This window comes from Eretmochelys imbricata, chromosome 16, assembly GCF_965152235.1.
Source record: "Eretmochelys imbricata isolate rEreImb1 chromosome 16, rEreImb1.hap1, whole genome shotgun sequence".
In the NCBI taxonomy this organism is placed as follows: domain Eukaryota; kingdom Metazoa; phylum Chordata; order Testudines; family Cheloniidae; genus Eretmochelys; species Eretmochelys imbricata.
In genome coordinates, this window is record NC_135587.1 from 27,073,945 (window position 1) to 27,087,802 (window position 13,858).

The 13,858-nt window shown below is 41.0% G+C and overlaps 1 protein-coding gene across 14 annotated transcripts; it reads left to right on the forward strand.

Annotated features, from left to right (window-relative positions):
- Positions 1 to 2,791: 2,791 nt before the first annotated feature.
- Positions 2,792 to 13,541, forward strand: ZBTB43 (zinc finger and BTB domain containing 43). 14 transcript variants are annotated; one of them, XM_077835641.1, is made up of 4 exons: positions 2,792 to 3,014; positions 7,488 to 8,720; positions 9,083 to 9,118; positions 9,790 to 13,541. In XM_077835641.1, the coding sequence occupies exons 2-3, from the start codon at positions 7,511 to 7,513 to the stop codon at positions 9,100 to 9,102; spliced, it is 1,230 nt and encodes a 409-aa protein (XP_077691767.1). In that variant the 5' UTR covers positions 2,792 to 3,014; positions 7,488 to 7,510; the 3' UTR covers positions 9,103 to 9,118; positions 9,790 to 13,541. The 14 variants fall into 14 exon arrangements, 8 of the variants coding, with proteins under 8 accessions (XP_077691767.1, XP_077691769.1, XP_077691768.1 ...); XM_077835643.1 differs by having other exon boundaries at positions 11,949 to 13,541; XR_013348167.1 differs by having other exon boundaries at positions 2,793 to 3,014; positions 9,083 to 9,195; positions 11,479 to 13,541.
- The last annotated feature ends 317 nt before the right edge of the window (positions 13,542 to 13,858 follow it).

Sequence of the window (13,858 nt, forward strand, 5' to 3'; positions counted from 1 at the left end):
AGCATAGGCAGAGATTACAAGTGTAAGCAGAGTCAGGATGAACTCCACCCTGACATCTGGTGGTGAGGTGTGGCAACTTGTGGAAAAGAACTTCAGGGGCTGACCTCATTTGCACACCCACCCCGCCTAGAATGAGGTTATAGCTGCCCAAATGGTCACTTTGGATGCTGTGGGATCCCCAGTGTCTCTGTTATTGGGGCAGGAAGAATAAATTGTTATTACCCTGATTATGGGAATCAAGGACAGTGGAACTGTACTTGGCCTTTTGTTATGATGGAGGAACTCGCCATCAACTAAGTAGCACTTGCTAGGCAAGGGACATGGGTTCCAAAACTCTGTAAATTGAGAGAGGCTGGGGGCAGGTATTAATACTTGCATGCTAATTGCACTGCCCTCTCTCTCCACTGTGAAATATCAGAGCTAATTTTGATTCCATTAGGAGTCTAGTTACAGACTGCTGAGCTGAATTCACTTTGGGCTAATGGTGCACCAGCACTGAGGCTCCCCTACTACAAGCTGAAATCACAAAAAAGCTAAACTTACTTAGAGCTGAAATCACTGCGTGTTCTGTTAAGTAGTGGCGGAGCCTGAAGATATATGGTGGAGCAGTCTGTGGAGCAGAGCTGTTTGTTGGATGCCTAGAGCAGCTCATGGGGCGGCTGGCAGAGCGGAGCCCCATGGAGAGGTGGGGCCATCAGCTTTGGACCACATAAGGTGCTCCTTAAACTCCCCCCCACCCCAATCTCCACCCAGGTTGGGAGGTAAAACTCTGCAGATGAACTTTTGAACTCTGGGGCTGCCCTGACCAGGGACAGACACTTTTGGGTTGTTGGACTTTTGGGACTTTGGTTTGCTGGACTCAAGAACCAAAGGGAAAGGACATGCCCCAATTTGCTTGGGGTGGGTTTTTTGCTCATGGGTTGTGTTATGAATCCTGTTGGTGGTGGTTCCCCAACATAATGCCACATTGTTTCTCTCTTAAAATGCTTTTTGCTACACTCAGACTCTGTGCTTGCGAGAGGGGAAGTATTGCCTCTTAGAGGCACCCAGCGGGAGTGGTATATATTTGTCCCAGGTCACTGAGCGGGGGCTCAAGCCGGTTTTGCATTGTGTTATTGGAATGGAACCCCTAGATACTGAACCCAGCCCTGGTTGCTGCCAACTCTGACAAGCAGAAGGGTTACACAAGCAATTACATCTTTTTAACTGAACTGGGACCACATGGGCTCCAACCCTGCAAACACTTATTCACATGCTTAACTTTAAGTCCCCCTCCACAACTGAACTCAATTACATGATCTTCTCATTGCACTAGTCCTTTCTCTCTTTTTTTTTCCCCGCCTATCGTTTGTTAAACCTACTTGTTGAATTTTCTCTTTAATCATGCTCAGTTCTGCACCCCCACACAAAGCACCACTGACTTTGCTTAGCGGGTGCATATCTATGCAAAGCTGCTTACAAGATTTTATGATGTTTGTGGTAGGGACTGACTTTTACTCTATGTTTGTACGACACCTGGCACAATGAGGCCCAGTCCTCAGTGGTGTCTCTGGTTCCTACATTATACAAATGATAAATAACAGTATTAAGTTCCTATGCTGGAGACAGTTAGCCAATCTACAGAAAACTGAGCATTTCCTTTTATAAGGCAACTCTTGTAACACAGCTGTCTCTGTGTTCTACAAGTGTATTACAGACTGGGGTGTGATTGAGTCATAAAGTTTGTCAGGGATAAGTTCTTATGAATTTGCCTTATCTTTGGAGTCTACCTATCTGCCAAAAGGAAAGATGAAAGCCCTGACTCTGAACCAAGAAACACACAGAGAGACCCTGTGCCTCCATTGTGGCCCACTAACACCAATAACACTCTTCACAGACACAGATGTTTATCCCCACAAGTTCCTTGCAAAATCAGACCCTAACTCTTTATTATGGTCTTCTTTCTCATTCATATTTGTATTGTAAATGGTTTTATATCAGAACATGACTGAAGTTAAACTCGATACTTGCCCTAACCCAGTACAACAAGTATGAGAAACTGGATAGCTCAGAGACCACATCTGCTCCTCTCAGCTGCCTCTTACTATCAGTGACATCCCTCATTTCGAGCACAAATTCATTTACTTCAGTCTTACTCTGATAAGGAGTAAAGTAGAACATTCAGGCAGAGGACAGCATAACGATCAGTTCAAACCACCCTAAATTAAAGGATGATGTATCAAGGTCGTGAGCCGTCTACCCCATAATGTTCCAGCGGTGTAAATTTACATACGTTACATAACAAATGAAACAACATCTCTGCCCTGAAGAGCTTCCAATCTAAACCATTCTATATGAGCAAGAAGACTTCTATTCCTGTCCTGGTTATAAGATTAAAATAAAACCGCCAAATCCTCCACGAATTATGTCCCTAAAGCCACTCAGGCGTCTCTGCATCTGTCAGTCTTTGCATGGTGAATATTTTCTGTATCCAATTTCCTTTTGTAAGTCAAGTAAACGAAGAGCTCTAGGTAAGAGACAGACAGGCTCCTCAGATAGGCAAAGAAGCCATTTAGGCCAGTGGGCTGGATTTACAGAACCTCGGTTCCTCTCCCGCCGCTGGGCCCTGCGCTGCGAGCTCGAGCAGCTCCCTGTGCGGCGATTTCCCTCCCGGGCGAGCCCGCCTTGCCGGTTTGGGCTGGAAGCTCTTCAGGCCTGGGACCGACTCGGCCTCCGTTTGTCGAGTACCTAGAACAACTGGGGCCTGCTACGACCCTTGTCACGGAAACGGCCGTTAGGAGAGGCGCCCGCCACCACGCGCACGGCGCAGCTCGAGCTCGCAGCCGGGTCTAGCCCCGCCCCCGCGGCCCGAGCCGCTGGAACAGTTCCGGCGCCGCGTGACCCGGAAGCGGAAGCGCACACAGGGGGAATCGCTTCCGCGCGCTGCCGGGCCGAGGCCGGGAAGTGGCGGCGGTAGCAGCAGCGATCGGGGCCCCGCAGCGGGACCGGCCATGTGAGAGACCCCCGCCGCCCAGGTGAGGCCCTGCCGGGATCGAGGCGCAGAGGGGGACGCCCGGGCTCCCCCTTCGCTCCGGCGGGAGGTGAGAGGGGCCGAGTCTCATCGCTTCGCCGCCTGGGTCTGACTGCCCGTGGCGCGGCCTGGGCCCGGCCCCCCGGCCCTCTCCGTCCCACAGCGGCGCCTCCCCTCAGCCCCCGCGGCGCCGCTCGCTGGGCGGGGCCCTCCCGGCCGGGGGCGGGGCCGCCGTGTTCCGGTGGGCGCCGGCGCACCCCGTTCAGCCCCGCTGGCGCCCAGCGGCCGGCAGGGGCGGGCACAAAGCAGCCGTGGGATGGGCAGCCCCGTGAAAGCCCTCAGCCCACGGCTGTTGAGGGGGCAGATGCCTCGCGAGGGGATGTTCACTTCGAAGCTTAGTGGGGCATCCTGTAGCCACCGGAGGCGGGCGGAGTAATGCTGCCGAGCGTCAAGCTCTGCAGCACGCTTCGCAAAGTTATGTAGTTAGACAGTGCTTCACTAGCGGCGCCGGTCGTAAACGCCTTCTGCTGTGGATATACAAAAGCAAATTCTTCCTTCAGTGCCTGGCTCTGCTATAGACTTCTTTAGTAGCCTGGGGCACATCATTTAATCTCTCTGTACTTCAACTTTCTATCTGTAAAATGGGTATAATAGTTCCTTTGTCTGTTTTAGATTGTAAACTTTTCTGGGCATGAACTCTTAATACATGTAGTGCAGCTAATGTGCTTGAGCCTTGAGATGCTCTGCATAACTAATAATAAGTACCAAATTTTGTAAAAACAAGTTTATAAAGTTTAAGACCAACTATTTATTTCCAAAATATATTATTCTAATAATATTTTATCTTGCAATGCTTGAACCCAAACATCCTAGTACTAAGAGTGTGGAACTCTCCTTAAACAAAACGGGAAAAATTTTATTGACTTTCATTGTCCCAGAATAAAGAAATAAAATAAGGAAACACTGACAATAAATAGTGAAAAGAAAACAACATTTTAAAAATACTTTCACTTTTCATATCTAACTTCTTAATAATATGTAAAGAAAATTTTGTTTACAGTATGATTAAGTTGACTGCCTTTATGTAAACACTTTTATTTTTAATGGTAAACTTTGTATACAACAGCAAGAAAACAGATCCCTTCTAGAAATGTTACCACGTTGAACCCACATGTATTCTGTTGTGTACATCTTTATGGGATTAGGATGTATGCTTGTTGAAAGATGGTAGTTTAGGGTAGTCATAGTAATGTCTTTCAAAAATGCATTTAGCATAGCATTTGTTATAAAGAATAAGAGTTCTTATAGTAGGATAATCATGGAAGACAAGTTGTTCCTAAAAAATACAGGAAAAGAGGTAATGGCAGTCTGCTTCTTCCAAATAATGGCATTTTTCATAGTAAGATGCAAAAAATTCATATGACTAAGTAGAGATTGTGTAGTAAAATGACTCTTGCCTGTTATGTTGTTACTGAAGAGCTGCACTTCGGTAGCCTTGTCATGTGCTTCTGCAAAGCAGAAAATAACTTATCCATGACAGTACTGTCATGATAGGCTGCATGGGCTGGAATTCTTGCAAAGAGACTGGGTTTCTTTCTTTATCTGGGATGCCTGCAGCCCTAGCAGAGGCATAAGGAAAGTGATCTTCCTAATAAGAGCTGATTGCACTCCTGTAAAAGAGAAGCAATATCTGTAGGAAAGAGTGAAGGGAATGACAGAAGGAAAATGAGGACCACTGGTAAATACTAAGATTAAACATGCAGACTCCATTAGACCTGTTACCTGGTTCCTACTTCCCAAAAGAGCCCTCTTAGAAGCAGATGCAAGGCAATTAACTGGTTGGTAAGACCTCAGAAATAGCTTTCCTTCCAATAACAGATTTTAAAATCTGATACTTTTATTAATAATCTGATGGTTTAAAAGGAAATCAGCCATTCAGCATTTTGACTGGCTGGCACTTTTTATCAGTTATTGGACAAATTGATATCAGATAATGATCACCCATCATGAGTGACTGAAAATGATCCTATGACAATTCAATACACGTCTCAGAGTAACAGCCGTGTTAGTCTGTATTCGCAAAAAGAAAAGGAGTACTTGTGGCACCTTAGAGGCTAACCAATTTATTTGAGCATAAGCTTTCGTGAGCTACAGCTCACTTCAGAAGTGAGACTAACCAATTCTCTAAGGTGCCACAAGTACTCCAATACACGTCTGTTTACCTCCTGTAAATGGTAGTGAGGTTAGGAGGAATGCTGATTAGTTACACACAAATGCAAATAAGTATATTGTGATTATTCACCTTCAGTGGGTCACACTTTTTTGCGGGGGTGGGGTGGGGTGGGTAAGACCTCTAACTAAATAAAAAAAGGCAAAACAATTATGCTGCTTTAATTTTTAGCCTTAATGTAGATCTTTCCTTTCCCCTTATTAAATTTTGGATGGAGGAGTTCTGGCAACTTCTGTTTCGAATGCAAAGTGGATCTCTGCCTCCAAAATGACCAGAAAGAGGTTATATAATCATGAGTTATTGTTTGAATTGTTATGGGTGACTTGCATCACCATTCTCTTTGTGTAGTCTGTGCGTTGCATGCAAATAGTGTTGCTGTTTCTTTAGCATCTCCTAAATGAAATAATGATACCTGTCAAATTTTGCATACATGTGCTTGTTTGTAATAAGAAGAATGAGCTTAATCTTCAGCAAGGCAGTTTTAGGTTAGATATTAGGGAAAATGTTCTAAATTTAAGGGAAGTCAATCTCTGGAACAGGTTTCCAAGGGAGATTGTGGAAGCCCCATTTTTTTTGGAAGCTTTCAAGAACAGGTTGGACAAACATCTGTCAGGGATGGACTAGGTTTACTTGGTCCTGCCTCAGTGCAGGGGACTGGACTTGATGACCTCTCAAGGTCCCTTCCAGCTCTATGTTTCTATGATTCAATGAGTGAATTGGGGCTTCTTTCCTAGATTTTTGTCCAATCTCTGTTAAACGTTAGAAGGCACTTTTTTTGAAAGTCAGAACTTTGTTCTAAGAGATAAAGATGTCAAGAAGATAGATACTTTGAAGAAAATCTAAATACTATGCAGTGAAAACTATATTCCTGTGATTGACTGTCACAGTCTAATAGTTTCTTTCATTCTGTTGATCATAAAAAATAATAGTTTTTCTTTCAAGTAGCTGATGTAAAAAATCTTCTGGAAGCTCAAATAGCATCTGACCACACCACATCTGATTCAAGCTTGTACTCTTTTTAAAGTTTTCAGTTATGTAATCTACAAATGTATCCACACAGGTAAATGGGAAGTTAAAGTTGGCCTTTCTATAGGTCTTGACCACATTAGCATTTCAGATGCAATTATATAAAAAAATTTTGGTGTTTCCATAATTCCTGTTAAGGATTTGTAACCCAGTAACTATACACCCCTGTTGGCCTATGTCTTTGCTTATAATTTGGTACTTTAAATAAAACTTTAAAATATCAATCATCTCTGTTTCTTTACTATCTTGTAACAGACTTTGAGCCCAGGTACTTCTCTTCCTTTTGTAACTAAACAGCTGAACTATTTGAGACCCTTAATAACCTTCAGTTTCTTTGAAGAGTTTAGTCTTGTTAGGTTCCAGTTTAAGCAAGAAAAACACTTACTTTAAAAGGTGCTAAATCAAGGGGTTTTGCTATAAAGTAACATTTGAAAAAGATCAAAATTTGTGTCACTGTAACAATCTCTCAGCTCCCCACTAGCAACATCTACTTCTTTCTCCTTTTAAAAAATGAGGGGCAGAAAAATATTGTTCATAATAAAGGTCATTAACTCTGCTCTATTTAGGACTCTGACAGTCACTTTCTTGCAATATATGTGACTTGTCATATTGAAGTATGAAATAACATATATAAATAACTTAGAGTGAATTCCTTTCTTAAAAGGGGCCAGTGTGCTCTTAAAGAAAAGTTTGAGGAGATGATTTGGCTGGCAGTTGGAAAACAGAATTGATTTGTCACACTTGAGAAACTTTGGGACATTGTGGAATTAGTTAATAAGAAATGCAAGCAACCCTACTGCTGTAATCTCATCAAAATAACTACTTTTTTTTTTACTCTTGACCCTCCTAACCACGTGCATGAGTAACCCCATCCCTATAGAATAACTAGCTGTACAGAATACACAATACAGCTTAGATGTCCAACCTTCATGTTTGTGCACAGATGGTGTAGCAGTTTGTGATCTTGTAGAACATTTTTAAAATCGAAAGACTAAGGGGAATAGAAAAGGTAGAAACAGCCTGGCAACTGTGGAGGTTCCTAAAAGTTTTGTTTCTTTGGGTAAGTAAACCCACTTATCTGAAACATGTCAGCCCACTTAAGTGTCCCTTTCTAAAAAGAGGAAAGACTTGAAGATAAGAGAGTGGAATGAGCAAACTTAGTCTCATCATAAATGCTGCTTAGTTATGTTGAAACTGGTTATATTTTCCTCTCTCTTGCAGCACAACACTAGATTTGTAATGAAATGGAGTCTGGGACAAACTCTTTTCGAGTGGAATTTCCTGATTTTTCTAGCACCATTTTGCAGAAGTTGAACCAGCAGCGCCAGCAGGGACAGTTATGTGATGTTTCCATTGTAGTTCAGGGCCATCTGTTCAGAGCCCATAAAGCTGTCCTTGCAGCCAGTTCACCTTACTTCTGTGACCAAGTGCTCCTGAAAAATAGCAGGCGAATAGTCCTTCCAGATGTGATGAATCCAAGAGTGTTTGAGAACATCCTTCTGTCTACTTATACAGGACGGTTGGTGATGCCTGCTCCAGAAATTGTCAGTTATCTGACAGCAGCAAGTTTCCTTCAGATGTGGCACGTAGTAGACAAATGCACTGAAGTGTTAGAAGGGAACCCAACAGTTCTCTGTCAGAAGATGAATCATAGCAGTGATCATCAGTCCCCAAGCAGCAGTAGCTATAATGGGCTTGTTGAAACATTTGAGCTGGGCTCTGGAGGACAGCCAGACTTCCACAAAGTGCAGGAGCTAAGGGATGGTGAAAATGAAGAAGAAAGCTCTAAAGATGAGCTGTCATCGCAGCTAACAGAACATGAGTACCTTCCCAGTAATTCTTCAGCAGAACATGACAGACTCAGCACAGGAATGACAAGTCAGGATGGCGAAGAGGGAGCCAGCGACAGTGCAGAGTGTCAGTATACAAGGCCTATCTATAGCAAACCCAGCATCATGTCACACAAGCGCTGGATCCATGTGAAACCAGAAAGATTTGAACAGGACTGTGAAGGTGTAGATGCACATACTTATGATGAGCACCAGGTGTCTGAATCCATGAATGTCATTCAGACAGAGCATTCTATCCAGTCTTCAGGAGTTGAAGACTTTCATGTAAGTGACAAAAAGATGGAGGCAGAATTTGATGAACAGGCTGATGAAAATAACTACGATGAGCAAGTTGATTTCTATGGCTCTTCTATGGAAGAATTTTCTGGTGAAAGGGCAGATGGAAATCTAAATGTTCACAGACAAGATGTTATGATAGCAGCAGGGTATGGTGAGAGCATTGAAATGACTACAGGAATTAAAGAAGAAACCACCCTCTCTGGATTCTCACCTAATGACAAACTATATCCTTGTCAGTGTGGTAAAAGCTTTACACACAAGAGTCAGAGGGATCGGCACATGAGCATGCACCTGGGTCTTCGGCCTTATGGTTGTGGTGTCTGTGGTAAGAAATTCAAAATGAAACATCATCTTGTCGGCCATATGAAAATCCACACAGGCATAAAACCTTACGAGTGTAATATCTGTGGGAAAAGATTTATGTGGAGGGACAGTTTTCATCGGCATGTAACTTCTTGTACTAAGTCATACCAAGCCTCCAAAGCTGAGCAGAATACTACTGAGATGAACTAAAACATAAGACTTATAATTGTTTAGCAGAGTAAGCAAAATAAACTAATTATGCAAATATTGTCTGGTACTTGCTATTGTAAAATTTAAGGTTTTGGTTTTTTCAAAGTTCTAAGGATGTTGCTGATACAGCTGTGAGCAGACCAAATTTTTGTCCATCTACTGTCTCCACTGCAGGTGCTTCAACCCTGCCCTGATGGGACTCCTTTAGAGGTGAGAGGGAAGTTCAAATCTCCATGGCTTATTCATAGGACCCTCTGCTGAGACTGTAACTAATGAGGCCAATTGTGGTGATTTTTTTTGTTATATATTATTGCTGTTATTTATTATTTGTTTCACAGTAGTGCTCAAGGGCTGTGATGAAGGCTACATTGTGCTAAGAGTTAAATAAACATACTGTAAGTTCCAGACCCAAACCCCACAATCTTAAAGCTTCAATCCTGCAAACACTTATTCCTGTGCTTAACTTTATGCATGCGAAGGTGGCAATAAGGGTAACAGTAGCACAAGGTTGCATAGGTTAGCTATGTGTAGAAATTGCAGGATTCAGGTGTTTTTGTTTTAATAAATGAATAAAGGATTTTAGTTATATAGAACTGGCTGTCAGCAGGGAACTGAACAGATGTCACCAACTTACTTAACATGGGTCATTAAGTAGCCTTCAGATAGCTATAGTTTTTAGTGAAAAGCCACTTTTTGAGTCAAGCCTTCCTTTACTTGTTTGTTTACTCATATTTTTCTCTGGTAGAGTGTCTGGTTCTGTCTCGTTACCGGGCCTAGTTCTATTTGTTCGTTTTTGTAAAGCACTTGGATATATCATGATGTGTGCTGCATAAATTTAAGAGACAGTTACATTAAAACTTCATTTGTTTGTACCCCTGCAGTGTATGATGGTAAATTCGGTTGGGCTGTCTTTCAACCTTGGCTGCCACATCGTAAGAGAACTTGTAGAAGTGTGTGTGTAGCAAGAGGGCATTTTATCAAAATGTTTTTATTTTTTTAAGTGCATAGTTGGTATTATTCCAACACTCAATAAAGCCTTTAACCTATAGCTCAAGTTTCAGATTTTCATGGCTTACTGCAGTAGCAAGTACCAAACTCACTGTACAGTACAGACTTGGGTTTTTTTGGTACTAAAACTTGTTTGAAAATGTCTATCCTCTTAAATCTGAAGAGCTAGAGACTTGCTTCAGGAAGTTCTTATTAGTCATTGATAAACTGTCATTTAAATATTTAATCCTCTACTGTTTGAACAGTGGGGTCCATAATACATGTTCTTGATTGTCAATTACTGTGACTCTGATCACATTCAGAGACACAAGCAGGTCAGAGCTGTTTTCTCTCCAAATGAAGGCCCTTGCTGACAAACAATTTAAATTACCCTAGTTGGATCCCTTTTAATTATACAGTGGGACATGGTGCCATGCACAAGTTTCAGGTTTGTGAGCAATTCTGGATTCTTAGTTGTGGGAAGGTGGCACTCTTGCGCTATGAGGAGGATATATTATACACTGGACTCATGCTCTAGCAGATGGAGCAGTGTCGTAGTTTTGGGAGATTTTGACATCCATCCAGGCCCCAGGGAATGCTCCAGTTGTGAAGGTGGAGATAAGATAGGGGTTGAAGAAGGCAGCTCAAAATGGTTGAAAGCCTTTGCATTCCTACTCAGAAGCAGTTAACCTTATGATGTAGTTTATTACCTGGTGTAAGAACGAAAAAGCCTCCTTAGCATACACTGGGGTCACAATCAGAAGAGGCGAATCTACATACATGTAGCCCTCTTCCAGCACTGGTAACTTGTAACAAAATAGTTAGCCAGGACCAAATAGCTACCAAGCATGACTGGCCCCAAGTTGCATCCAGATTCATGGAACTAAAATACAACATGACCCATTATGTTAAACCCACACACACAAACTAGTAATTCCCCCTTTAGCTGTTTTTCTTTATCTGCTTAACAGCCCAATTAAAAAAAATATTTTAACATCTAACCTAACTGTATCCTGAACATGAATGTCTGACACAAAGGTGAGCTTCATTACTTGATGGGCTATTATTACTGCAACTCTTTGGCATATTATTTAAACTTAAGTAAAAATGGGTTTTTTAAAGGCTCTCAAATTTTACTCTATCAATTCTTCAGATATTTTTCATACAGAATTTTGAGTACAGAAAATGAGTCCATTGCTGGCAATGGACATACAAATGGTCAGCACTAAGGAGTTCCTGTTCTTAGCACTTACTTGAACTCTACATCAAAGCAGGGTGGGGGTGATAATTGCTGTCTAACCCATGTACTCAAGGTAACTAAACAGGGATCTATCTGTTCACTAACACTGTAACCTGATCAATGTATAAAAGCACTTTGTATTTAAAAATCTTTATACATTTTTTTACATTTAGAAATTATATAGTCCTTCTATGGTTTCTTTCCACATTTACACTCACTATTTAATATTGAAATTTATAATGGTAGCAGGTTATTTCCTTGTGTGTTTACATGAGTGTAGGGAGAGGGTTCCTGTACTTACTGGCCCTTTTTTTCCATTTCCTCACCTCCTTACCACATACAGGGAGTACTTTTTGTGACTTTCATGGTTCCATTGGAGGAGATAATGCTCCTGTTCTCTTCAAGATTGTTCCAGTACAGTGGCTCTCATTCTTTTCCATACTGTGACCCCCAAAGGACAACAGAGAAGATTTGGGGATCCATCTGGCCATAAAAAAGAGAGGGTGGTTGGAAACCCCAGGTTGAGAACCTATGGTCGAATAACAAAGTATACTTCCATCAGACCCAGACCACCCTACAGAGCTGCCTGTGAACCCCTTTCATTTACTGGCTTGAGATGACTTTTATATGGAACTTTTAAAAGTTGACTTCAGATAGGAGTAATGTTTAGAAAACTTTGAAATAGAGCTTTAAAATAAATGTACTAAGAGACACTTTAAAGGTTTTATACAGGTGTAGTAGGTGTGTGTGTATCCTTTTAATGACTTTTCATGAATAGTAACTCTAACATCTAATACTGTTTCCACCCAATAGGTTGTGACATTTTGTGTTGAAAATCCAGCATATATGACTCCATTAACATTCGTAATCCTTGACACTTGGATTTTTGGTATTAATCTACATGATCCACACTTAGCTAACTAAAACAAGAAAGGCTGAATGCAGCTTCTTCCAGAGCCTATAAGCACCACTATTGGGATGGCCTTGTGTAAGGGATAAAAGATGCATTCTGGTCTGGCAAACAAGGGATCCACTTAATATATATTTTAAGGTGAATGTTATGCATTTATGCTTATGCTTTATAATTTTAGATGAGACCATTTAAAAACGTGGTTTTGTTAATTTTTTATCCTTCCCTTAAATATCCCCTCTTTTTGCTAGTAGACATTTGCAGAGGGGATGTTTTATAAACACCTGGATCATTGTAGAGAGATAAGAAGTGGTAACAATTTCAGAATCTTGTGTTACTGAGAGTCTACTGCATGGCCTGCTGGTGATAAGAACTCTCTAAGGAGACTAAAGTTAAATTCCTTCCAATTCCATCTCTAGGTTTCTAAGACCATCATTACCCATGGTATCTAAGCAATTGCAATTCTGAAGTACAGTCTCCTGCAGTCACAGTGACAAGTACCTGACTTCTTTTCTCAGAGGAGCTGTGAATCTGTCTGTCAGGAGTCGTTTTTCTCCTTTTTTGGGTTTATATACTAGCATTCCCATTTTGCACACTAGTATTTAAAAAAAAAAAAAAAATAAAAGGCAGCACCTTCCCAGTTTCAAGTAGCAACCATTCTTGATCGCTTAATGGACAAGCAGAGAGACCCTAGATGGTACTACTGAAAGATCTTTGGTCTCAATTTTTCCTCTGCTGTAGCTTCCCTGTTAAGACTGTGATAAATACCACACATCAGAGGCCAGGAGGGAGCTCTGAGATTGCCCTATTTCAGTGTCTTTTATTATAAGGTCCATACTTGACATCACTGTACTTCTGGACATGAAAGAATGGACATCCTTCAGACCACCTAAAGTGAACATTATTGGGCTGATGCCAGAGAGCTAACCCATCTTTGAATCCTGAGAGCCAGCAGTTTTGTATTTAGTTTGTCATCATTATTTAGTAGAGTTGAAAGTTTTCTCAAAACAGCAAAGGATTATATTTAATTATATTTAACTGGGTAGTTAGAGTTTTTAGTTAAAAAGCTCTAAGCTGTCTGTGCCCCAAGGGGATATGCTGGAAAACCAATATATTTTTAATGTGATGAAATTATCAGACTCTGATAACTTTGCTTGAAGCCTGTGTCATAAGTCAATTGCTGCTGCTTTTTTGTTCTCCAAGGGATCTTTCTTCCAGAAATGTAACTGTTTATGCAAGTGAGATACAAAAGTTTTTATTATAAACAAAATGTCATTCATAATAGTAAAGTTGCATATCTTATTGATACTTTGTGAGATGTTATGCCTGTATTGCAAAGGTTGGATAATTTTGTCTATATAATATTGCTGTCCTAATTGCACAGCATGGTTTTACTTAATTTAATGTTGCTGTTTAATATTTTCTTCTTATAGAAGAGATCCATGCTCTTTTTGGTATAACATGTTTTAATAAATGTTATCTGTCAACTTTGTAAATTTTTCTTTTTTAATTCTAAGTAAACAAAATGAGTGCCTGTTTAGCTCTAATAGTGTTTAGCTATTGCCATGAAAGATAACAGCTCAAACATAATTTCAGTTCATCAAATAAGCCAGTACAATAAAAAGTCATTACATATTATGATAAAATAAGTAAAAGTACACCTAGTAATGCATCTTTATTGACATATCAAGTTTACCTTCTAATTTTGCCTAATAAGTTTTTTCTTCTAAATACACTTCAGGCTGATGAACATGTAAACTATATAACTGAGGGCCCTGTGCCTGCTTAACCAATATAATCCATATTCTTGATT

What these genes read in the sequence shown, in the direction of transcription:
- ZBTB43 (XM_077835636.1), top strand. Translation starts at nt 7,511, where the DNA reads ATGGAGTCTGGGACAAACTCTTTTCGAGTGGAATTTCCTGATTTTTCT.